Source organism: Mustela lutreola, chromosome 3 (assembly GCF_030435805.1).
Source record: "Mustela lutreola isolate mMusLut2 chromosome 3, mMusLut2.pri, whole genome shotgun sequence".
Taxonomy (NCBI): domain Eukaryota; kingdom Metazoa; phylum Chordata; class Mammalia; order Carnivora; family Mustelidae; genus Mustela; species Mustela lutreola.
In genome coordinates this window covers 141,278,205-141,303,126 of record NC_081292.1, presented here as the reverse complement: position 1 = coordinate 141,303,126, position 24,922 = coordinate 141,278,205, and the positions used below count along the sequence as shown (strand labels likewise).

Sequence of the window (24,922 nt, the reverse complement as noted above, 5' to 3'; positions counted from 1 at the left end):
GCTTGGGCCCCTCGGCGCGTCTGATTGGCTGCGGGGCAGCTCCCGTCTGCTCCGCCTGCGCCCTCATTGGGCGAGAGGCGCAGCCAGCGGCACTTCAAAGCGGGTGCTCCTCGCACTTAGGCTGAGTTTAGCCGGCGGGAGCCCGGAGTCCGCTCGGCGCGAGCGCGGGGACGCGGGAGCTGCGCGGGATCCGAGCAGCTTTCCGGAGCAGCCGTGAGGCTCAGCCCCGCTCCCGGCCCCGCCGCGCAGCCCAGGGACCTGCTATGGCCACGTCTATACTCGGGGTAAGTCGGAAGTGCGGCAAGACATTTGCTTGTTTTAACTGCAGTAAATTTTCGTTATGGCTTCTCCGCGTCGGCGGCTCCGGAGAAACTGTTGCTGCCGGACAGCAGTTTCAGCGCCTTTTAGCACTTTCCACATTTCTGGGGCTGATTCTTTCCAAGTTATTGAAACCTAGGAGATGCCTTTGTAAGAAAATGATTTGTTAAGCAACGCTTTTTTTTAGGTGGCTTTAAAGAAAACCTAGAGGTTTCTTTTCTTCCCCTGGTGATTAATACCCCATCCCCCCTTGCCCCGGGGATTGTTGCAATTACGCGACAGTGGTGTTTCCAGAAAACAGCCTTAATCGTTTTGCAGTCCATGTAGTCACGTTAACAAACATTTACACTTCTGTGGCTCCCCAGTTCGCTTGTGACTTGAAATCCATAGCTGGGTCCCTTCTCGGATTCTTGTTTTCATAATCGAGGATGGGGGAGGGAGGCTGTAAACATTAAAAACAACGTTTCCTATTAAAAAAAAGGGGGGGGGGTCAAGTCGTAGCCACCCTTGGAAGCAGTGTCCCAAGTTTCCCCCGCCCCCGAGCCACTGTTTCGGCCGCCTCCGCCCTCACCCGATGTTTGTTGTCGTTGTGTTTACTTCCGTGCTTTACTCCGAAGGGCGATTTGGGGGCCTCAGTGAGAGGAGCGGGCTTACGGCGAGCGGGAGGCGAGCTACCCAGTCCAGCCCTGGGTAGGGGTTGCAGCGGCGGAGACGGGGAGGACTGAGACATCTCTGATTTCTAGCCCCACCGAGGAACAACTTTCCAGCGCCGGGGCTCTCGCCCTTAGGATCGCCTGAGCCCGGCGCGGGGCGCGGCGCATCCTCGGCGAGCGCGCGGGGAGGAGGCGCGAGCCCAGGAACCACGACCCCCCGGGACCAGCCGCGGGGGAAACGAGGCTGCTCACGGGTGCACTTTGTGTCTTCCTCCCACTTCTTCCTGCCCTCCTTCTCCTTGCTCCCTTCCTCACCCCACCCACTCTAGGAAGAGCCGCGCTTTGGAACGACCCCGTTGGCCATGCTGGCGGCGACCTGCAACAAGATCGGCAACACAAGCCCGCTGACGACGCTGCCGGAGTCGAGCGCCTTTGCCAAGGGCGGCTTCCACCCCTGGAAGCGCTCCTCGTCCAGCTGCAACCTCGGCTCCAGCCTCTCGGGCTTCGCCGTGGCCACCGGTGGCCGCGGCTCGGGCGGCCTGGCGGGCGGCTCGGGCGCAGCCAACAGCGCCTTCTGCCTGGCCTCCACGTCCCCCACGTCGTCCGCTTTCAGCAGCGACTACGGCGGCCTCTTCTCTAACTCGGCGGCTGCCGCGGCGGCGGCGGCCGGAGTGTCCCCGCAGGAGGCGGGCGGCCAGTCGGCCTTCATCTCCAAGGTGCACACGACGGCGGCCGACGGCCTGTACCCGCGCGTGGGCATGGCGCACCCGTACGAGTCGTGGTACAAGTCGGGCTTCCACTCGACGCTGGCGGCGGGCGAGGTGACCAACGGCGCGGCGTCGTCGTGGTGGGACGTGCACAGCAGCCCGGGCTCGTGGCTGGAGGTGCAGAACCCCGCTGGGGGGCTCCAGAGCTCGCTGCACTCGGGCGCCCCCCAGGCCTCGCTGCACTCGCAGCTCGGCACCTACAACCCCGACTTCAGCTCGCTCACGCACTCGGCCTTCAGCTCCACGGGCCTCGGCTCCTCGGCCGCCGCCGCCTCGCACTTGCTCTCCACCAGCCAGCACCTGCTGGCTCAGGACGGCTTCAAGCCGGTGCTGCCCTCCTACTCGGACTCCAGCGCCGCCGTGGCGGCCGCGGCGGCCAGCGCCATGATCTCGGGCGCCGCGGCCGCCGCCGCCGGGGGGAGCTCGGCGCGCTCCGCCCGCCGCTATTCTGGCCGCGCCACCTGCGACTGCCCCAACTGCCAGGAGGCGGAGCGGCTGGGCCCGGCCGGAGCGAGCCTGAGGCGCAAGGGCCTGCACAGCTGCCACATCCCGGGCTGCGGCAAGGTGTACGGCAAGACGTCGCACCTGAAGGCGCACCTGCGCTGGCACACGGGCGAGCGGCCCTTCGTGTGCAACTGGCTCTTCTGCGGCAAACGCTTCACGCGCTCGGACGAGCTGCAGCGGCACCTGCGGACTCACACCGGCGAGAAGCGCTTCGCCTGTCCGGTGTGCAACAAGCGCTTCATGCGCAGCGACCACCTGAGCAAACACATTAAGACGCACAACGGGGGTGGCGGGGGCAAAAAGGGCAGCGACAGTGACACGGACGCCAGCAACCTGGAGACGCCCCGCTCCGAGTCCCCCGACCTCATCCTACACGACTCCGGCGTCAGTGCCGCCCGGGCGGCAGCGGCGGCGGCGGCGGCGGCAGCGGCGGCAGCGGCGGCGGCAGCGGCCTCGGCGGGAGGCAAGGAAGCCGCGTCGGGCCCCAACGACTCTTAGAGGCCGGGCGAGAAGTGCGAGCGAGCGAGTAAAGACACCGAAAGCGAGCGAGAGGTTCGGAGGGCCAGCGAGCGGGGCACGGACGGGCGGGGGCTCCAGAGACGCCCCCCCGGGCCACCACGAAGCGTAGCTGCACCCGGCTCCTCGGCCGCTGCTCGCCGGCCACGCCAGGAGCTACCCTCTGCTGTCCCGGACCAGACGAGAATCGAACGCGTGATCCAGGAACAAAAGCAAACCGTCCTCCGACACAAGCAACACTTTAAAAAACTGCACACATACACAGACACGCACACCCGAGACCTACAACCACAAGCACTCACATTAGCGCGCGCTTGCGCGCGTACACACACACACACACACACGCACACACACAACTCTCGCACAAACTTCTCGAGCGAAGAGCAATACACAGAAACGCTCCCTTCTCCCCCATAGCCCACCCCCTTCCACTAACCCTTCTCTTTCCTTTTCTCAAAAAACAAGCCACCACTCTGCAAAGGACTGTCAGAACATTTGAAAACAAACGGGACCTATAAAAACAGACCCTTTGTGTGGATTATATTATATATAAAATCCTCCAAGTCCTGCTTGATATCTACTTACAATGAGACTTTTTTTTTCTCCTAAAAAGGAAGCATCAAAAAAGGCTTAAGGTGAGAAATTAAACTGGAAGTCTAGTGACAGTTTCTCTGTATTTCATAACATCTGTATAAATAGGGTTCAAAAAATTGTGTTCTTTTTTATTTTCTTGTAAATGTTCATTCAAATAGAGGGTTTTTTTTTGGTGAATTCCTGAAATTCAGGGAGTTTTTTTTTTTTTAATTTTCTGATGCACTTTGTGAAAGTCAGTATATATGTAAAAGATATTTAATATGTTGAGTTATCATTTCACTCAAACACGTAAGTTAAGGTCATCTAAAGAAATTAAATGCGTTTATCTGTATGAAGAAAATCTTGACATCATATTTTCATTTTGGTATTATTAAAGGACTCTGAACAATACACTTCCTTTTTTTTTTTTTTTTTAATCCTGTTCCCCTGTCAATAACCTTTACGTGGGTCGACTTTTTTTGTTGGGAAAAAATTCCTTTAATGTTAGTTTTAGATAATGTAAGGTTTATGTGAGTTATAAAAGCCATAATACATATATGTTTTTGAGAAGTCAAAATTATTTGTATATCAATAGCGTAAATTAAATTGGGTTTTAAGAACATGTAGTTGTATTACTTAATGAAAGAGCTCTCAAAAGGTGACATTTTAAAACTCTGGAGCCCCTAAAATAAAGCAAAGATCCTTGGCAGCTTTAACTGGGGAGGTGCCTACACCTCCCGGAGGGGTCGGACAAAACTCCAGTGGGTTTGTTTGTTTTTAAAAAGCGATTTAAAAACAATCTGTGAAAGGAAAAAGCTTTTTAAAAGAAGTCTTTTAGCTCTCAAGGCCCTCTATGTTGGGAGGCGACTCAGGGGAATAAATCGCTAGAGTCAATACCCCGGAAAAGACATTTCATGCCTAAATGAAAATCTTGTTAAATGTTATTAATTTTGACTTAGAGCACACAGCAGCCCCCTGTGCCTTGTATTCCCTTATTAGGGATTCATGTCTTATCAAATATCTAATTAATCTCCTAGACATCATTTGTTCTGGCCAACTTTATCTCAGCTGGTCCACGGGGAAAACTCCAAATATTCTCCGTGACAAAGCTCCCTTGAAGATCTTTTTAATTGTCTAAATTAACTGCACCAAATTTGCATGTCAAACGGTAAAGGGCAACCTGAGATAAAATGTAAACGTTTTAAAAGCCCCCAAACTAAGCACTTGATTTGATAACTAGGCTTTTTAATGTTATGGAAGACAACTGCTCCTTTCCTTTTCAAAGACGGCTGATCTATGCAAATAGTGAATTGGAAATGCCTAGGTCCCCGCGCCGTCAAATGGCCCTCGCAGGTTATTTGAATATCAGTGGCGCTGCTTCTGAAAAGGTTCAAGGATGCTCTCTGACTTCTTTGTGATTACTCAGTGCGGCGTCTTATTCTGAAGAAAAAAAACTCAGGAATAATTAAAGGCTGGGATCAGGCCTGGGAACACATTTGGGACAGGAATCTCATTTAGACAGTCTCTTTCAAAATAAGGCACAGTTAAATTGACCAGAAGGCAATTATTGAAATGAAAATTATTTTCACTCTCTTTGTCTTCTGACCACCAACTTAACAGCCCCAGTTTAAAAGAGAGGGAGAAGAGAGAGAGAGACGAAAAAGAAAATTGGTAAATGAGATAATTTCGCAATTCGAAAATGTTAATTTAGAAAATAAAGTACATATTTACAGAATAAAAATATTTCTGAAAGGCTCCCCACACAATAGGAAACACAAGCAAAGTCAGCCCCAGTGGAATTTTTTTTTTAATTACTGTCCATCTTGGGAACTTGAATGGAGGTTTGATTTTTAGGGATGAAAAAATAAATTATTGTTATTAACTACCAACAAAATATTTTCTCGCAAACTCTGCTCTGAAAAGCCAAGCAGCAAAGTAGCGATAAAGCATGGAGCTAAGGTCCCCAGAGGGGCATTTGCAGCGTGAGGTTCTGTGTCTTCTTCCCTCTCCTCGTTCTCGCGGTCCCCACAGCCTCGATTACCCCGCACTTCTTCCTCGAGTTTTTCTTGTCTTTGACCATTTTCTCTCCCCGCTCCAACAGTTCACATCCAGGACCTCCCCCCCAGCCCCCCGCGCGCCGCCCGGGCCGGGCCCGGTCTCCTGGAGAAGCTGGCCGGGGTGCGTTGGCTCCAGGGGCTTTGGGCCGTGGCGCTGGAGGCCGAGAGAGCGTGCCCGGCGCGTTTGGGGGGCCGCGGGCCGGCGGCACGGAGGTGAGAGTGTGCTGGGGTTTCCTGAGGCATAAGGGCGCCCGGGCGTCTGTCCCAGGCAGCTTTGTTTCTCGTCGATAATAAAGGCAGATCAAAGGGCCTGGCGGTGCAGGTCCCGCTCGCGGCGCGGCTCCCTCCGCAGCCCAGTGATCAAGGCCTCTGCGCTCTGCCTCTGCCCCGCGGGTCAGCGGACGTCCATCACCGCGGCTCCCGGGAACCGCGGGCGGCGGCCGGGCCTGAGCGTCCAGCCGGGAGACCGGAGCTCGCGGAGTCCGCACCCGAAGGAAGCAGGGCCCCTGCCCCCGGGCCCAAACGGGCAGGCGAAAACAGATTCCAGCCCCCCCTCCTTCCCACCCTCCGCGCCAGGGGCCCCTGGGGGGAGCGGGGAAGCCTTGACCTGAGCGGTGGCGACCGCGGAGGCCCAGCAAATTGCAGACAGCGTGCGTGGGAGGGGAGGGCCCGCGAGCCGCGAGAGCAGTGCGGTCGGCACCGGAGGTGGGGCCGCGTCTCCCCAGGGCCACCTCGGGGCTCGGGTTCGCCTGGAATGCTCGGGCTCCGGGGCCCGGGAAGAGCGGGCGGCCGAGGCAGGGGTCCGGGCGCAGACCCCCGGCGCAGCCTGCAGGCCGGGGTGGGGCGGGCACCGCGGCCTGGGTGTTGGGGGGCACGGACCGGGTCTCCAAGTTCCGCGCGGCCCGGCTGAGGGGAAACGCGATTTCGTTTCAGCCGGTTTCTCCCAGCGTTTCCTGTTCTACGGCTTCCTGCGCAGTAGAGGCGCGAAGAGCTTTTCCTCAGGCCTGCGCCCACCCAGCCCCCAAGCACACCCTCCCCCCGCGGCTACCTTTTGGGGTCTACCCCCCCCCCCACCCCGTGGAATGAACTGGAGCCTACCTGATGAGGAAAGAGAGAAAGAGGAAAAATAGAGAAAGATTTTTCTTTCCTCAAGGAGAGACAGCAACGTTATTTTGACGAGATTAGATTGTGCACCTGAACCGCGTGTCTGGACATTCCGTCAAATAGTTCTAAGTCGTGTAAAATTGAATTTCTTGTTATTCAGATGGAAACTTTATTTATTTTAACTCTAATCTTATTTGCATCTATTATCTGTATTCACCAAGGCTCTCTCCCACTACAAAAATGCAGATGAAGTAAATCTCACATAAATCCCGCCCATTTGTGTAATTGGTATACTAAGTGTTTATTTTAAGTGAGAATAATTTAGCTACAAATTTTCTTAAGGAATAACATTCTTAACACATTAAAAAAACTGAAAACTCTGATTTGCTTTTATGTTTGACAGTCGCTCTTGATTCCCTTAAGAGGAGCTCGGCGAGTGCGGCTCGCTGGCGCCATCTAGAGCTTCGGGCCGGGAAGGCCGCGCCGTCCGCCGGGCTTGTCGCTATTAGCGCCGGGAGACCGGCGTTTGCCGCCGAGCAGCAGCAGCCCAGCGAAGCGAGCAGAGAAAAGCGAATGTTTGTGTACCAGGCGAGGGGGACGAGCCCCGCCATTGAGGGGCCCTATCTAGCAATGGCGGTATTACTGTTTCCAGGAAGGAGGTCGTTTTGGGAGCATGCTAACTGAAAATCCAAACAAAACAAAATAACGCCCCGATTGGCCCAACTCTTAGAATTGTCTCATTTAATACGCCTTTCAAGGTAACTTCAGGGTCTTCCAACTCCGGAGTTGAGCACGCTGGGCTCTGTCGGCCGCGACCTGAACCCCAGGACGGGGGCGCCGCAGTGGGCACAGGCCCCCGCGCTCTTCGCCCAAGGACTCGGGATCTGAGGGCTCCCGATCGGCGAGGCCCGCCCGCGTGGACTGGGCGAGACCGACCGGATCCAAGCTGATTAAAGCAGGCCACCAGACCGTCCCACGTCCCTAGACTCCCCTTTGAAGGGGGAGGTTAGCGAGGGACCCCGCAGCTTTCACCAGCCGGACCACGGATGGCCGGGGTCTCCTTTGCCTTGCAGCCGCCCTCCAGGCAGCCGTCCCAACAGAGTCGGTTAGATGGGGGCTGCCTAGCAGGCCGGGACCTGGAGGGGCGCGCAGGGTCCCCGAAGGCGGCCAGAAACCCCGAAACCCCTCGTCCCAGCCCCTCCTGAAGGGTCCGCACTCCCCACCGGCGGAAACTGACCCCTTGTGTCCCCGCCTTCCCCCTCCCCACTTTGAAACCCAAATCTAAAATCGGATAACAGTTGGAGGCGTTGACCAATTTTCTCTCCAGGCTGTGCATCGCCCTCCCCCCGCCGCCCCTTTCCCTCCTCTTCCCCGTCCACTACCCCACCCCTCATCTTCAGACGTCGTGCGGTGGCTTCTTCCCCTCCTTTCTAGCACCCCCCTCCTCCTGCGTCTTTATTGTATTTTGATCTTAAAAGCTACACCTCCAAATCCCGCGCCCAGGGCGGCAAAAGCGCGGTCGCCCGCAACAGCGAGAGTCAGTTGAGACGCCAGGGCGCCCGGCTCCCCGATCTCCAGCGGGGGAGAAGCGGTGCGTTTCCGAGAACTCGCAGCCACCTTTGCAGCGAGTAGCTCGGCTGGGTTTGTATTTGCTGTTTTAATACAAACCCCGCCGCACTGCCTATTTCAAAGATGTGCTAATTACTACTTGGATAGCAGGGCGCAAAGTCCTTGTCCATTTCCCAGTACAAAGTAGGTTGCTAGAAAATTTGAAATTGCCTTTCAGCCTAAAGCTGCCTTACCTGAATGTCATAATTACAGTAATTATGTACATCCAAATTACATGCTAATTAAATTAGAATCAAATCGTTCTAAATCGAAATCAAATGAGGTAGTGAAGAATTAATCAATGACAACATAAATAGAGAGCTTCCTTCAGAGATATTTATTGTAACGATCCAAGGAGGAATTTGATCTGAAAAAGTCACCTGTTTATTTACTTTCAAATTAGTAATCAGTTATTATCCCTTCTCCATAATTTTAACCGTTCCGTGTTATTTACCCCCCACCCTTTCTAGACGCTGGAGTTTATAGAAATATGTATGAGGTAAATACATACAGACATGCCTACCCTATATGTTATTGATATAAATATATACAGTGTGTTTGCAACTCTAGTTAAGGGGAAGGTTTCAGAATGTCCGTGGGGACCCAGTGCTCCAGGGCCTGTTCTCTGAGACCCGGGGAAGAAAAACACCTAAGTTTTTTAGATTTTCTAAGATCCCTGCACTGTCTTCCTTTGGAGATTCCTATCAGGGATTTTGCATTGTTTTACAAAAACCTAACCGTTTCTGTGTGGTTCATGTATAAAAGAGAAGCAAAGGGATAGGTTGTCTCCCCCAGTCCGTTTTCCGCTGGCAGACTGCAGGCTGGAGTTGACAGTCCCATTTTGCCCCGAGATAGAGATTAGCATCAGCGTCCTAAAGCGCCCTCTTCACCTGTGGAGCCAAGCAACCAGAGAAATTCGCTCGCCTCCCTAACCACCGAAGGCGAGGGCACCCTCCGACCTTCGCAGGAGAAACGCGCCCGAGGCCGGGCGAGGTTAGGCGGGAGCCGGCGGGCGAGGGCGCGCGGCGGCCGGAGGGGCCGGCCCCCAGGGCGCAGCCCGCTTGGCCCGCAGCCTGACGCAGTGGCCCGGGAATTCCTCCTGGGCGGGTTAGGGCCGCGGGCGTGCGGCGGGGCGGGGCGGGGGTGGGGGGAGCGGGGATCGGTGCTGCGCGCTAACCCGGACCCCTTCCCGTTGCTCTTGGTGGGTGGGGAGTCCCGCGGCCTCTCGGCACCGGAGGCGCATCTTCCAGGAAGGGGACGCGCCCCCTAATTCTCAGCTTTTCAATTTGGGTTTGAGGTGCGATCAGGTGGCGGCCAGACACAGGTCTAGAAGGAAAGCGCCGCAGTTTGCTGGGTGACGTCGCCTCTGGGGCTGGGCAGGGGCAACCCCAGCTCTGGACTCACTCCGTCGCCCTACTCCAGCCCCCTTCCTGCTTCCTTTGGCTTTATGGCGAGGTCCTTGGAAGCCCCGCTCTGGTCAGCACCCGAGGCCCCGGACCTCCATTTCTCCACCCCCTCGGGAAGGCCTTGGAGCCCAAGGAACGGACCGGGGTTTTCCCGGTCTGCGAGTTGGGGGGCAGGCGGCTCACGGGCAGGTTGGGCCGGAGTGTGGGTTTCTTTCCCTTACAAGCGGCTCTTGACTTTCACCCGGCACCTCGCTGTCGTTATTACTGCTTCGTCTGAGGGATGCCAAGTGCCGCGTGAAGGGAGCAGGAAGGCGGGAGGTGATGGGGAGTATATGTGGTTCCTTTTCTATCAGCAGGAACCGGTTTTTAGGAACCTGGGCAGAACTCGCAGTTGCCATTGCACTTCCAAGACCTTAGGGTTCCCTCGGTCTTGTTTCCCACAAGTTTTTTTCAAAAGAGCGTATCTCCTTTCTGGTCCCAGAATGTTTCCCAAGGCCTGCAGAGATTGCCTGCCTTTCTTTTTAAAAGAAGTGGTAACTACCAAGGTTTTCTTAAAGAAAACCTGAAAAAAGATTCCTGAAGATCCTTGAGCTACTGAAGCTACAATGCAGCTTTCTCCCTGATCTTAAGCACAGGCGGTGGAGGATGCGGCCTCGCCGAACTGCACCCCGAGCGACTTCGCCCAGTGACCTGGCCCGATGGCCTTAGGGAGGGAGGAGAGTGGGATGGCGCAGGTGGATTCGGAAATCTTCAAGCTTCAATGTAAAGCACATGAAATGTTCGGTGATTAAAACGGGGAAACGCCGGCTCCCAGCAGCATGGCCTGATGGGATTCACTATCCGCAAGCAGTCTCCTGGAAGAAGAGCAAGAAGGGTCTCTCCAAGCTTTTCAGATAAAAAGCTTTCTTCAGCTTAAAGCTGTGTTGACTCCAGACAAGATTCCCACTTCACCATTCAAGGTAAGCCAGACCTGCCACTATGCTGCAGCCCCCTCTGCCTATTTGGGCATGAAATTGAGACTAACCAACCCCATAGACATTCAGATAAATAAACAAGTCCTAACCTAGTAACCTGATCTTTCCTGGGCATTTGTAAATCGACAGCACCTCCTACAGGAATTAATTTGCTAGTGTTACATTATGTTAAATGTCAGGCCAGGGAAAGGAGGGGAGTGCCCCAGAACCCGCTCCTGGGTGGGCCAGTGCAGTCTCAGGCCCATGGACAAATAAAAAAGGCATACCCAGATTTCTTTGTAAGAATTCCTCTAGTAAACTAAGAAGAATGACAAATATAACCAGACTTTGCTTGTGGTTTTTGAATATATGTCACTGTTGGAAAACTTGTTTGGGTTCTTGAATCATAGATTCATTAAACTTGGAAGATGCTTTGACTTTCAGTACTTAGGGGAGTCTCCATACATACAACGAGGCATCCTTTTTATTATGGTGTTTATCTCTGGTTTTTACCTTGTGTTTCAAAAGCAAAAGTAGAATTAGATGTGTTAACCTTTTTCATTAAAACAAAACAAAACAAAAAAACACCTTCAATTCCTTATGCCATACAAGTATGCAGAACCAATGAGTCTTGTTGAAGCTCTTAGGATTCTACGTGAAAATCCCTCCCTTACGTTTGCAAAATTGGAATGCTTGCCCCTGGGGGGCTGTCTAGCACCCTTCCCTGACCCAAGCTGAAAGCCAAACAGCAAATCAACATCTTCCATAACCACACAGGAATTTTTCTCATCGTTAGATGGGTAAGAGTATTGGGGTTACTGGGAGTACTTGATAGTTTCTCAGTCTTAACAATGAAGGATAATTAAACCAGAGATTTAATTTAAAAAATTCTCATGACCATTTTTTAATGGCCACTTAGAAAGTTAAAGTGGATCACACTTTTGTTAAAGTCAAATGAAAAAAGTGTAAGAAATGACAATGTATTTCTTTAATTCACTTTTAATTACAGGATGTATTTCAACATTTCTCTTCATGAACACTGTATTGGTTTAGAAACCCTTGGAGGCAGTTAAGTATTTCGTAGGTTTTGACATTATAAAAATTATAAAGTCTAAAAAGGCATAAGATAGAAAATAATCAGTGCAACACTAATGAACTCAAGGTGTAAATTAGCAGTCTTTATCCATTTCAAATGCATGCTTTTTTTTTTAAATGAAGGAAAGGGATCTTTGAGGTGCACGTTAAGTTATTACAGAATACTGTAGACGGAATTCAAGTTCTCCCCCTACTTCAAACTCCCTTAAAAATCTAAGTAATCAAAGGGTTGCTTATGCCTTTCGTTTTTTCTAAACCAGACATTTGTGTACATTTACATGATAAAGACATATATATCAGACTACATAAAGTGATTTAACTTTCAAACATTTTACGTTTTATGAAATTATGAATTTTTAAAATTATGACTGACAACCCTCAGTGATTTCAAACTAACCAATATTTGCATTGTACTAAATAACAGATTTTTTTTTCAAATGTGGAAACTTAATAGAAATACTTTGTCCATGACGTTTTAGATTTTTTTTTAGAATTGCATATTACTTATAATTTGTACCAAGAAATCTTTTTTTTTTCTTAAGGTTTTATTTATTTGACAGACAGAGATCACAAGTAGGCAGAGAGGCAGGCAGAGAGAGAGAGGAGGAAGGAGGCTCCCTGCTGAGCAGAGTCCCATTTGGGGCTCAATCCCAGGACTCTGGGATCATGACCTGAGCCGAAGGCAGAGTCTTTAACCCACTGAGCCACCCAGGCGCCCCAAGAGATCTTTTTTTTTTTTTTTTTTTTATCACTTTCCTTTACCAAATCCTTTGAAGCACAAAGGAAAACTTGCAGCTAAGTTTAAATATGCCTTAGATACCTATACTCATGAAATATATTTAATAGTTTATAATAGTCCATTCATGATATTATATAAATGCTTAATCTTTAGAAGTAAAATCCTTAATAGTTGTATGTTAGTAGCAGAAAGGCCACCGATGGTAGGCAGAATAATGTCCCTCAAAAGAAGTACACATCCTCATCCCTGGAGCCGTGAATACATTAGGTTACATGGCAAAGGGGAATTAAGGTTGTAAACAGAATTAGGATTACCAATCAGTTTAACATAGGGAATTTCTCTGGTGGCCCCATCTAATCACGAGGGTCCTTAAAATTAGTGCAAGAGAGATGCAGAATATCAAAATGTCAGAGTGATAAGATGTGAGGACTTAACTTTACCCTGAAGATGGAAGAAGGGGCCAGGAGCCAAGGAAAGCAGGCAGACTCCAGAAGCTAGAAATAAGCAAGCAAATAGATTTCCTCCTCGAGCTTCCAGGAGGAACCAAACCTGCTGACATTTTGATTTTAACCCAGTGAGATCCATTTCAGATTTCTGATCTCCAGAACTGTACATCTGTGCTGTTTAAAGTCTGAGGTAATTGGCAGCATAGAAAACAAATATGCCCTCCTAACATAAATAGAACAAAACACCTGAAGGGAATTTAAACGCCTTAAGGAAACAGTGATCAAATCCACTACTGAATTCATACTAGAGAATTTCAACAATGGTTATGCTTTGCTTCAAGTAAATTAGAATTTTAAAAAGTAATATATTTGAACAGAAAAAAAACAACAAAAATTAAATTATATCCATTCAGTGTACTATCATTCTTTTAATGACGTTTCAAAACAAAGAAGATGTCACAGAGTTATACAGGGTTTTTAATCCAGGGCACAAGAAACATTTATCAACAGAAAATATTTTTACAGCCCCAAAAGAGATTATTTACAAATATTTTGCAAAGTTCATTCTTATAGGACTCGCGTAGTTTTGTATTTGATAGGATAGTTTTCCGGAATGGAAAATTAAAACAGAGCTTTTTTATTAGAAAGACAAGAGTATATAATTTAGCCCTTGCCACAGGTACTCAATAAGGGAGTGGAGATCCTTTTTATTCCCAGGTAATTGTCACATACAGTCTCTCTTTATTCTCTCTACTTCTGCTTCGTTCTCTTTGTGTCACCCTAGTATGCTTATCTCCTGGGCTCTCTCTGTGCGCTCTTTCTCCTCTGTATACATCTGTGCCATGGCTCCTGGTGTCCCTTCTTCCATTCCGCTCTTCACTGGGACTTCGCTGTGACCGTTTTCTTATTTCTCTTTGCTTGTAACTACCGTGACTTCTGCTTCTGCTTCTCCTACCCCTCTCATCCCTGCTCTGGCTCCTGCTGCTCCTCTCATTTCTTTCAGATCCTCTCCTCTCTGGGCTCCGGTTATGGCTTCTGGACTTTTTGTCAGAATCAGAATGGCTCCATTTGCTATGCTCCCTAGAACTTTCTTGTTTTAAAAACCTAGGCTTTTCCTTGGCCTTTTCTTTGTTATGGTGACTGCTAGAAAGTTCTTCATGAAGTTTTCTCTTCTTAGACTTGTCCTTCTCTTCACAATCACTGTTGTTATTCCCTGAACACTTATTTTTCTTTCTTTTCTTCTTTTGTATTTTCTTTTCTTTGTTGTCACTCTCACTGCTGCTTTCTGAAGTCTCACTGGAGGAGGAGGAGGAGGGGGAGGAGGAGGACGAAGAGGAGGAGGGGGACCTATTTTTATGTTTTTTGTGTTTACTTCTGCTCTTCTGAAGCTTTTTCTTTTTTCTATCTTTTTTCTTTTTCTTTTTTTTCTTCTCAAGCCGGTCCAATTTCCTGTTATTGGAAAAATAGTAACATACTATGTAAAAATAGTCCTTTTTTGACAAAAATAAAGTTTTAAATAGACAATATATTTTCCTTGACACTACTGAAAATGGTATTCAAATATAAATGGATTCTTTATTAAATGACAATTTTCTTTTAAATTATTCAAGTCACACATAAAATTAAATACATTAAGCCAATTCTTTCACTACACTCTCTCCAATAGTAATGACTATTAAAAAAAATTCTTACTCAATCAGAATTTGAAATTATATAGCACTCTAAATAAAGTCATCCTCATCTCAAGGAAGCTTTATAACATTAGTTACATGCTAATGTAAACTCAAATATGTAGCTATAATCAAATGAAAATTAATGATATGTATTTATTATTATTATTATTATTTAAGATTTTATTTATTTTTTTTGACAGAGGGAGACATAGCGAGAGAGGGAACACAAGCAGTGGGAGTGGGAGAGGGAAAAGCAGGCTTCCCATTGAGCAGGGAGCCCAATGTAGAGCTAGATCCCAGGACTCTGAGATCACGACCTGAGACGAAGGCAGACACTTAACTACCGAGCCACTCAGGTGCCCCATTATATGTGCTATTTTAAAGTAGGGAAATACTAATCAATATTACATTATCAAAACTGAAGGGCATATTCTCCAGAAATTCTAAAGAAGAATACACTTTCAAGTTCTTTTGTATTCTTTTGTTACATAATCACACACTAGTTTTTAACAACTGTTTAGATTTAAAAATTAATTAAATTAAGACAATTTTAGGGGCACCTGGGTGGGTGAGTCGTTAAGTGTCTGCCTTCAGCTCAGGTCATGATCCCAGGATCCTGGAATTGAGTTCTGCATTGGGCTCTGGACTCAGCAGGAAGCCTGCTTCTCCCTCTCCCATTCCCCCTGCCTGTGTTCCCTCTCTCGCTGTGTCTCTGTCAAATAAATACATAAAATCTTAAAAAAAAAATTAAGACAATTTTATTAAGGCATTCTGAATTTCTAAAGAGTATTTCACATTCCGAGAAGAGTAACTTGTTTGTGTGTTTGAGTTACTCTGAAATAAAAATGTCTTCACTGAGGGGTCTGTCCAGCCATTCTCAAAATCCACAAGCTGAAACATCATGAGCTCCCTCTATTGGACTCAGCAAACATTTCTTGGATTCTTTAATCCAGAGGTAGTCTGTTTAATTTCATATTTACCTTAAATTTAAACATTTTTCAGCATTCCTCATAAAATCTTACAAAAAGAATAACACATGGCTCACAGTGTTTTATGGGAACAAACTGTGCAAAGATACATAAAAATCTACTATGAAAAGTAGTGCCTACAAATAAAGCTATTTCCAAACTAAATGTTCTAGAAAGTACAATGATTTTGTGCCATAATCTGAGTATAATAATCTTATACTCATTTTCATATTATTGAAAGAAAGACAAAATTGTATTACTATAGCTGAAGAACAAATCAGTAGATGTGATGCATGGTTTAAAGTAGCTTCGTAAGCTCTTAGGATCAGAGTTAAATATGATACTAAGATAAATACTAAGATAAAAAACAGTTGAATTAACTAAATATACACTTTTTAATTACCTGAGAAGTTTCTGCTTTTGTTTGGTTGTCAGTGACTTTAAAAATTCGACTTCTGGATCTTCTTCACCTTCACTTGCAACATATTCCTGAATCAACAAAGACATCAATAAATTGCTAGACTGCAAAACAAATTAGTTATCAGATAGGAAAGAAAACATTTGTAAATAAGAAATTTTGTGTTAGGGACATACTATAGATGAGTATGACATCCTGGATTGGGAAGTAGGTGGTAGGGAACTAAAAAATTTTTTGTAGTCTGCCTGCCAAGGAGGATCACAGCACACTAAGAGGTGAAGATAACTGCTTTGTCAGCATTAACAAACTTTATCAGGAAGAGGAAGACAGAAAACATAGGTAAAACAGATTTATAGCATGGCTCCTACTCTCCATCTCTTGAGTTTGAATTTAAACACTTAAGCATTTAAATATTTTATTTTTAACTTAATGAAATGTTAAAACCAAGAATATCATGAGCTTTATTTACTATTTATTTATTATTATTTTAAAAGATTTTATTTATTTATTTGACAGAGAGAGGGAGAGCACTAGCAGGGGGAGTGGCAGAGGGAGAGGGAAAGCAGGCGCTCCCCACTGAGCAGGGAGACTATTGGGCGCTAGATTCCAAGACCCTGAGTTCATGACCTAAGTTGAGGGAGACTCTTTTTTTTTTTTTTAAAGCTTTATTGCTTTAGGTCTTTTTTTTTTTTTTTCTAAGATTTTATTTATTTGACAGAGATCACAAGTAGGCAGAGAGGCAGGCAGAGAGAAAAGGGGAAGCAGGTTCCCTGCTGAGCAGAGAGCCCGATGTGGGACTCGATCCCAGGACCCTGGGATCATGACCTGAGCTGAAGGCAGAGGCTTAACCCACTGAGCCCCCCCAGGCACCCCTGAGGGAGACACTTAACTAAGACTCCCAGGCGTTCCTGATCATGAACTTTAAAAGAAGGTCAAAACATCCACAATTTTAGCCTTTTTAAATTCAACAGTACATTATCAAGTATATACCAATGTATCAACAGTATAGATATTTGATTATATAGGTTATATGAATAGTCCCCCGCAGTGTTTGGAAAGTAATGTGCCTCTTCTCAGAGTACCACAAGTTTATGCCAATGGAAGTCTGAGTTTTAGGGTCAGTTCTGTCTCTAAACAACCACCTGAGCCACAAAGGCAATCACTTCTCTGGGCTCCAGTTTCTTCATTAAATAAAATAATTTACGGTTAGGATATCTACAACCCAGCAACCATTTTTCTGGATCTACATACAGTTTAATAAACTAAGTTTAAAATATTTTCTACAATTTTTAGGAGTTTTCTTCCATACATCACTTCTCATTGATTCTATTTGATTTAAGTTAACAGAGAGGAAAAAAAAAAAAACATCTCATCACCAGTTCATAGAGATTTTATCCACATAAACCTGGAGCAGTTTCATTTATTAAAATATAGGTTTAAAAACAATTTCTCATTTATGTTAAAATAATAAAGAATCAAAATCAAAATACATTTTAGGCATTTTCTTTGCTCTATCTTGCTTTCCTATGGATATATGCATATTGGAAAACATTAAGTAGCAATTCACAAGCAATCACATTTAGATTTATAGACATTTTCAGCTTACTGATAAAAAGATCATTACCTGTGATGGATCATTTGCGGTCAAGTTTCTCCCCAGTACATTTCGTTTCAGTGCAAACCCACTGTTTCTCATCTCCGCTATTAGCTCCGAGGGGTGCATCGATGGCCCTGTTCACAAAAATCGCAGTTTGAATGTATCATTTATATCTCTCTACCTTTTTTGGACTCCACAGTAGGAATGCAGTTGAAGCTTTGTTAAGTAAAATCACAGCTAAATCAACTCAATAATCTTCTGCTGAGCAAATAATCAGATATGATTTTCTAAAACAGCAGTCTGGAGATTCAGAATAGAAAATAATTGCATTTTTCTTTACGTGCTAGGGGATTCTCTTCTTATGTAACTTTGTCACACTGAAAAAGCTACATTTAGATGTTATCTGCTTGGCGGTTTTTAGTATAAAATCAAAGAAAAATGATTAAAAAAACTGCAATTAAACTTTAATAGTTATTCTCGCAGCAAGAATTCAATTTTAAAAAGATACTTTTAAAGGTACCTGAGCAATTTATTATTGTAGTTTCCAATTCAGAATTCCTCCTTATTTATCAAACACCAACACTGAATACACTGCCATGTGGTTGCTAATTATCAACAGAACACACACACCACCAAACATGTATGCATGCATGCACACAACACGCACACTACAGGTCACTATAAAGCACTTCTGTTAATCTCCCAATATACACTCAGAGTCTGAAATGTCTAGTTATCAGTTTGGGATTGGTGACAAACAATTTTAGGCTGGCTATAGGTGTGTGTCTGTGTGTGTTATATTCTTCACAAACTACTGTTTCTATTTTCGCAAAATCCCAAATTGAAAAGCAAGCTCACATAACTTTTTATGTGGTCACATAATATATTCTAAAGATAAATAATGTGGACCGATAGATACAATTAAAAAATGATTTTAAAAATGTCTGTGATCTTCCCGCAAACATTACGTTTACCATATGGAAGGAGAGACCCTCTCCTCTTTCTTTCATATTATTTCAATTTCATTTTGTTTTCCCTGCTGGTAGCACATTAAGGACAACATTTCAAGAAGCCATGTAAAGCTTCTAGCCTAAGTTATTTATACTGTCTTAAATGAGCTACCCTGGGTAATCTATCCAGAATATAAGGAAGAATAAGGCAGTTCCTGCCAACAAGGAATTCATAAAGGGGGGTAGGGAATAGAAAAAGTTCAAAAAACCGATTCTCTGGTTTTTGTTTTTGTTTTTTAAAGATTTTATTTATCTATCTGACGAGAAAGAGATCACAAGTTAGCAGAGAGGTAGGCAGAGAGACGGGGGGAAGCAGGCTGCCTGATGAGTAGAGAGTCTGATGCCTGGCTTGATACCAGGACCCTGAGACTATGACCTGAGCCGAAGGCAGAAGCTCAACCAACCCACTGAGCCACCTACGCGCCCCACAGATTCTCTAGTTGTTTGTTTGTTTGTTTTTAAGATTTTATTTATTTATTTGACAGACACAGATCACAAGTAGGCAGAGAAGCAGGCTCCCTACTAAGGACCCTGGGATCAAGACCTGAGCTGAAGGCAGACACTTAAATGACTGAGCCACCCAGACACCCTGATTCTCTAGTTTTTTATTAAATACTTCATCTATTTTTCTTTTCACTGCTTTATTGGTCTTTTACTAGTTATTTGCATGTTCGCCTATATGTTCCCATGGAAAACAAAAGACAATAAAATTCAAATCTGTTCACTTGTCAGTAGCATCTTTGGCTAAAAAATTTGGCTGGAAAAGATCAGGTGTATGTTAGTATCTTTTATTAGGATCTATAGGCTTTACCATTTATTCTATTCATATTATCAACAACTAAAAGTAGGAACATAATTTTATCAAATAGAAAATGTGCTTTCTGAACTGTCAAAGCTACATTTCCTGGTTAACAACTCTTTTTTTTTTTTTTTTAAAGATTTTATTTATTTATTTGACACAGAGAGAGAGATCACAAGTAGGCAGAGGCAGGCAGAGAGAGAGGGGGAAGCAGGCTCCCTGCTGAGCAGAGAGCATGATGTGGGGCTCAATCCCAGGACCCTGAGATCATGACCCGAGTTGAAGGCAGAGGCTTTAACCCACTGAGCCACCCAGGCGCCCCGGTTAACAACTTTTTTTGATGTCAAATGAATTCAGCAAGCAATCATGCTAAAACGTAGGTTAAAAACAACTCCAGTAAAGGGCTAAAGAGTAAAGGGCCAAAGAGCCTGGCCATTATGATGAGAGGTTACTAACTTACCAAAAGATGTGTAATTTTAACAAGAAGTTTTGTTTTGTGTGTGTGTTTTTTTAAAGATTTTATTTATTTATTTGATAGATAGAGATCACAACTATGCAGAGAGGCAGGCAGAGAGAGGAGGGGAAGCAGGCTCCCCGCTGAGCAGGGAGCCTGACTTGGGACTCCATCCCAGGACCCTGGGATCATGACCTGAGCCAAAGGCAGAGGCTTTAACCCACTGAGCCAGCAGGTGCCCCTTAAAAGCGTGTTTTTAAAAAACACGCTTTTTACATTTTCATTATGGTTACAATTATTTTAAGAAAATGATCTCCCTTTAGCCAGTCTGACATTATATAGAAAGAGAACCAAACAGGACTCTTGCAGCATTTATATTGCTCTAAAATGTCAAATGAACTCTGTGTAGTACATGTTTGGCATACACTCCCACACTGTAAGACTAAAAACTCAGGGAACCACCTGACAAACAGTATTCAATAAACCGTAACAATAGCTATATTGTAGCTGCCAGTAGCTATAAAAATGTTTAATTATTTTGACATATTCTTTATAATTAAAAATGCTTTTAATAATATTTCTCAAAATCCAATCTTATTCATATATATATTTAAGATTTTATTTATTTGACAGAGAGAGAGAGAGAGATCACAAGCAGGCAGAGAGGGGGAAGCAGGTTCCCTGCTGAGCAGAGAGCCGGATGCAGGACCCTGAGCTGAAGACAGAGGCTTAACTGACCCACCCAGGCGCCCCAAGATTTTATTTATTTATTTGACAGAGAGAGACACAGCAAGAGAGGGAATACAAGCAGGGGAAGTGGAAGACAGAGAAGCACACTTCCTGCTGCGCAGGGAGTCCGATGTGGGCTTGATCCCAGGACCCGGGGATTATGACCTGAGCCGAAGGCAATTGCTTGATGACTGAGCCACCCAGGCACCCCTCATATATATTTTTTAATAATACAATATGATTTTATTTTTTTGTCTAACTATGTTCAATGGAGCAAACTAGAAGGAGAAATCACTGTAGGAAACATTAATCTAGAGGAGTGGATAGTTTATATGCTCTTATATTTAAACTATTTTCCAATACAGCCTTTTCCTTAATGTTGGCAACACATTTTGTTTTTCCTTTAGCTGGCATATTTTATTTATTTTTGAATATTTTTATTTAAATTCAATTAATTAACATATAATATTAGTTTCAGAGGTAGAGGTCAGTAATTCATCAGTCTTATATAATACCCAGTACTCATTACATCAAGTGCCCTCCTTTTTTTTTTTTTTTTTAAAGATTTTATTTATTTATTTGACAGAGAGAGATCACAAGCAGGCAGAGAGAGAGGAAGGGAAGCAGGCCCCCTGCTGAGCAGAGAGCCCGATGTGGGACTTGATCCCAGGACCCCGAGATCATGACCCGAGCCGAAGGTAGTGGCTTAACCCACTAAGCCACCCAGGCGCCCCTCAAGTGCCCTCCTTAATGTCCCTCACCCAGTTACCCATATCCTCACCCCCCTTTCATATATTCTTATACTTAAACCTTCTACCATCAAAAGTTCCGGGTTTAGAAGATGTGACAAGTCAGGTTTAATTAAGATATATTTAGCAAGATACCTTTATACTTTCCTGTTGTGACAGTGGCTATGAAGATTTAAACTGACAGATATGACTCCAGCTCTCTGAGAACTCAAAATTAGTTGATATAACAGATTATATAGATATGTTGAAAAAATAGATTTTACAAATATACTCAAAATGCAAAATGACTACTTTCATGTATAGTGCCTTAATAATTTAAATTACAACTGGATTTGGGACTCAGGAATGTTTGGTTTGCTCTTAGATTTGCTATGGTTGAAGAATTCTAGAGAATTCAGGAAAAGGGCTTTTGTTTTAAAATGTCGATTTGTGAAGGCTCTTTTCTAGAGTACTTCAGTCAGGCTGCATTAAACATCTAGAGCACGAAAACCAATGTTAGAACTTAGAAAAGCAGATCCACTGAAGAAACCGTTTTCAACATTCACTGATTCTGCAATTAGACCTAGACTATTTTCTACTAGAAAAATACCTTGAAGTCGGAATCTCAGGTAAAAAAAATCCCAGAAGGTGAATTACATTATAGAAAATCATGTTTGTAAAAGGCCTAATTTATTCATTTAGAGCATTCCTTTTTATAGAACTAAGCAAAAGTAATGGAAGGTAAAAAAATATTCCATAGTAAAACAGATGTTTTATCAGAGAATTATATAGGAAGTCAAAAGTTCTGGCATGAGAAAGGCCACATCACTGACTTCACAATTAGACAGCAGTCCCAAGTGACTCCCATAAATGGCACAGGAGAGAGCTAAATGCTTTGGGTTTCACTGCTAGCACTAGGTCCATCTGCTCTTCCCAGATGGGAAGATATATCTTCCTTTCAAAGTTCATCATTCCTTTCAAATGAAACATTCTACAGTTTCATGGTATTCGGCGGGAGTAGGGAGGGCCCTGAACTGTGCCTTAGGTAAGGTTGTATTACAAATGCCTTTTACTCCTTCCCCTAAATTTAACACATTAATTTATGGGATGTTACTGTTTGCTGAAACTATGTGCTATTCCTAAAGTGAATATAGTTTTGTTTGCTATTAGTGTGGTGATGGGGCGCCTGGATGGCACAGTCAGAGCTCCTGACTCTTGGCTTCCACCTGGGTGGTGATCTCAGTGTGGCTGACTTCCTTTGTTGGACTCAGGCTCAGCGCAGAATCAGCTTGGGATTTCCTCTCCTTCTGTGCCTCCTGCTGGTGCTCTCTACAGTAAATCTTAAAAATAAATAAATAAATGAAGTGGTGGGGCGCCAAAGTGGCTCAGTCAGGAATAGTGTCTGTTGATTTCAGCTCAGGTCATGATCTTGGGGTTGTGAGATAGAGCCCTCTGTGCTGAGCATGGAATCTACTCCAGGTTCTCTCCCTCTCCCTCCCCCTCTGCGCTCCCCCCTGCTCACTTCATTCTCTAAAATTTATAAATAAAATCTTAAAAAAATAAAGTGGTGATTTTTTCCTTCTCATTGTGTATTTTAACTTTGTTACACAGTGAAAATCTTCAAACCTAGCGAGAATAATGTAGTAAGTCCTATGTACTCCTTACAGAGCTTCAACAATTAACAGTGTTTTGTCATTCTTATCACTTCCAACATCCTTTTTTTTTTTTTTAAAGATTTTATTTATTTATTTGAGAGAGAGAAGCAAGCATAGCAGGGGGAGAGGTGAGGGAGAGAGAAAGGGAAAAGCAGACTCTCTGGTGAGCAGGGAGCCAATGCGGGACTTGATCCCAGGACCCCAGAATCATGACCTGAGCTGAAGGCAGATGCTTAACTGAGTCACCCAGGCGCCCATCCTTTCTTTCTTTTTTGACAGTTATTGACAGAGATTTGATAAACCTAGATTTTATTTGACAGAGATAAAATCTCAAGTATCACTTTAGTATTTAATCACTAATAAACAGGGAGAATTTCTTAAAAACAAAACCCTAACAACACCTTTACTACACCTGTCCATACTGACATTTTGAAAAAAATCATCTGATACCCAGTTAACATTCAGGTTGTCAAAAGTATTTTCACAGTTGGGTCTGTCCAGATTAGGATCCAAACAAGTTCCACACACAGCATCTAGTTCATGTATCTCTTAAATCTCTCTCTTTTTAAATTGAGGTGTAAGTGATACAGTGCTTGCTTCGGCAGCTCATATACTAAAAATGAGGTGTGAAGTGACACATACCTTAAGTCTGTTTTAATCTAATAGAAATTTAATATAATAGAAAGCTACCCCCACTCCCTACCTGCTTTCATTTGCTGAGAAAATGGGGTCATTTGTCCCATAAATTTCCCATGTTCTGGACAGTGATGTCATTTAATGTTCTTCTAGTCACAGTATTTCCACAAGCTGGCAGTAAGATCTAGATGCTTATTAAATTATTCTGGCATTTTATACCATATACTTTGGAGGAATACACAGAAAATCTTCTTAAATTTAGATTTAGAAAAATGACACTTGAAACAAACATATTTCTGGCTAATGAACTAGACTAAGGAAAAAAGGCTGCGACTTCAACACAGTATGTTTACTGTTATCACGTAGTCATAGTGACAATAGTAAACCTTAAAAATATGTGTTTTAAAATAAACCCCAAACATTATCACAAATAAAATATATTATGATTCTTATTTCCATGAAAGTACAACCTTTCTTTCCTAAAATTAAACTGTGTCTAGTAAAAAAGCCACTCCCTGTTACTAAATGTACAAAGGACAAACAGAGACACTAGTTATAGTACACGACTGAGAGGGAGATCTGGGCTAGTGGGAATTATCAAGAATTTTATATATGATTTCTAGTATTACCTAACCCTTTTGCTTTTAAGAAAGCTTATAGAAAGTTATCTTAAAAAAAGGCTGAAAAAGGGGGCACAGTAGGAACATGCAGCACAAGTCCCAGGGAAAAAGTGAACAAAGCTATTAATAAAGTGTGTGGGTGATTTTTATTTATATAGATGAGAATGTTTTATGTATGATTTTCTAAAGGTTATGCAAGAACCAATTGTACTGAATTGCAATAAAACTGCTCCATACTGGGAATTTTCCTGACACACTGCCAGTTCAGCTTAGTGGAGGCTGGAAACAATAGGGTTTCTTATTGCCCTTATCCCAAGTTCATACTGAAGACAGCTAATTTGATCTATATTAAAACATACAATGTAAAAGAAAAATTAAACATTTCATTTTAGTCTGCGTGTCTAGAAAATACACAAAAACAAGGAAAAATAAAACCTCTCTTATTGTATGCCAGTAAAGAACACTATTTATTTTAAAAAAAATCTTTCCTTAATAGAATAGTTAAAAATATGACTTACATGTGATTATATCTTCAACTTAAGTTATATGCAAATATTTTAGTGATGATACATCCAGTGATAATAAAGTGAATTCATAGTCCATAGAAAACTAAGAAAAATAATTTGTGCTGTGATGAACATGAAGTATTAGAAGTTAGCACCATGTTTTAATTAAATTTTAAGACTATGAATGTTCCTGAGAGAGAATGAGAGCTCTTGAGAATTATTCATCCATGAACCTCAAAAACATTATGTTGAGTCAAAGAAATCAGATACAAAAAATACATATGATTCCATTTATATGAAGTTAATGAACAGGTAAAAGTAACATATGAGATTAAAAATTAGAAGAGCAGTTATGGGTGGAGGAGGCTGACTAGGCAAGGGACAGAAGCG

At 44.3% G+C, this 24,922-nt stretch overlaps 2 protein-coding genes across 3 annotated transcripts in view; one reads left to right on the top strand and one right to left on the bottom strand.

Annotated features, from left to right (window-relative positions):
• Positions 1–141: 141 nt before the first annotated feature.
• On the top strand, positions 142–3,732 carry SP9 (Sp9 transcription factor). Its single transcript, XM_059168946.1, has 2 exons — positions 142–284; positions 1,301–3,732. The coding sequence occupies exons 1-2, from the start codon at positions 264–266 to the stop codon at positions 2,738–2,740; spliced, it is 1,461 nt and encodes a 486-aa protein (XP_059024929.1). The 5' UTR covers positions 142–263; the 3' UTR covers positions 2,741–3,732.
• Positions 3,733–13,147: 9,415 nt separating this feature from the next.
• Positions 13,148–24,922, bottom strand: part of CIR1 (corepressor interacting with RBPJ, CIR1) — a 40,543-nt gene continuing 28,768 nt past the window's right edge. Inside the window, exons 8-11 of one of the 2 annotated variants that reach the window (XM_059167000.1) lie at positions 17,423–17,529; positions 15,784–15,869; positions 14,973–15,124; positions 14,052–14,188 (exon numbers count right to left, since the gene is read on the bottom strand). In XM_059167000.1, the coding sequence (XP_059022983.1) occupies positions 15,013–15,124; positions 15,784–15,869; positions 17,423–17,529 (305 nt within the window). In that variant the 3' untranslated portion in view covers positions 14,052–14,188; positions 14,973–15,012. Of the gene's footprint in view, positions 14,189–14,972; positions 15,125–15,783; positions 15,870–17,422; positions 17,530–24,922 lie in introns of both variants that reach the window. The other variant, XM_059166999.1, reaches the window with a different exon arrangement.

What these genes read in the sequence shown, in the direction of transcription:
- SP9 (XM_059168946.1), top strand. Translation starts at nt 264, where the DNA reads ATGGCCACGTCTATACTCGGG. An exon ending in TGGCCACGTCTATACTCGGG is followed by an intron (nt 285 to 1,300) that starts GTAAGTCGGAAG and finishes CACCCACTCTAG; the next exon opens with GAAGAGCCGCGCTTTGGAAC.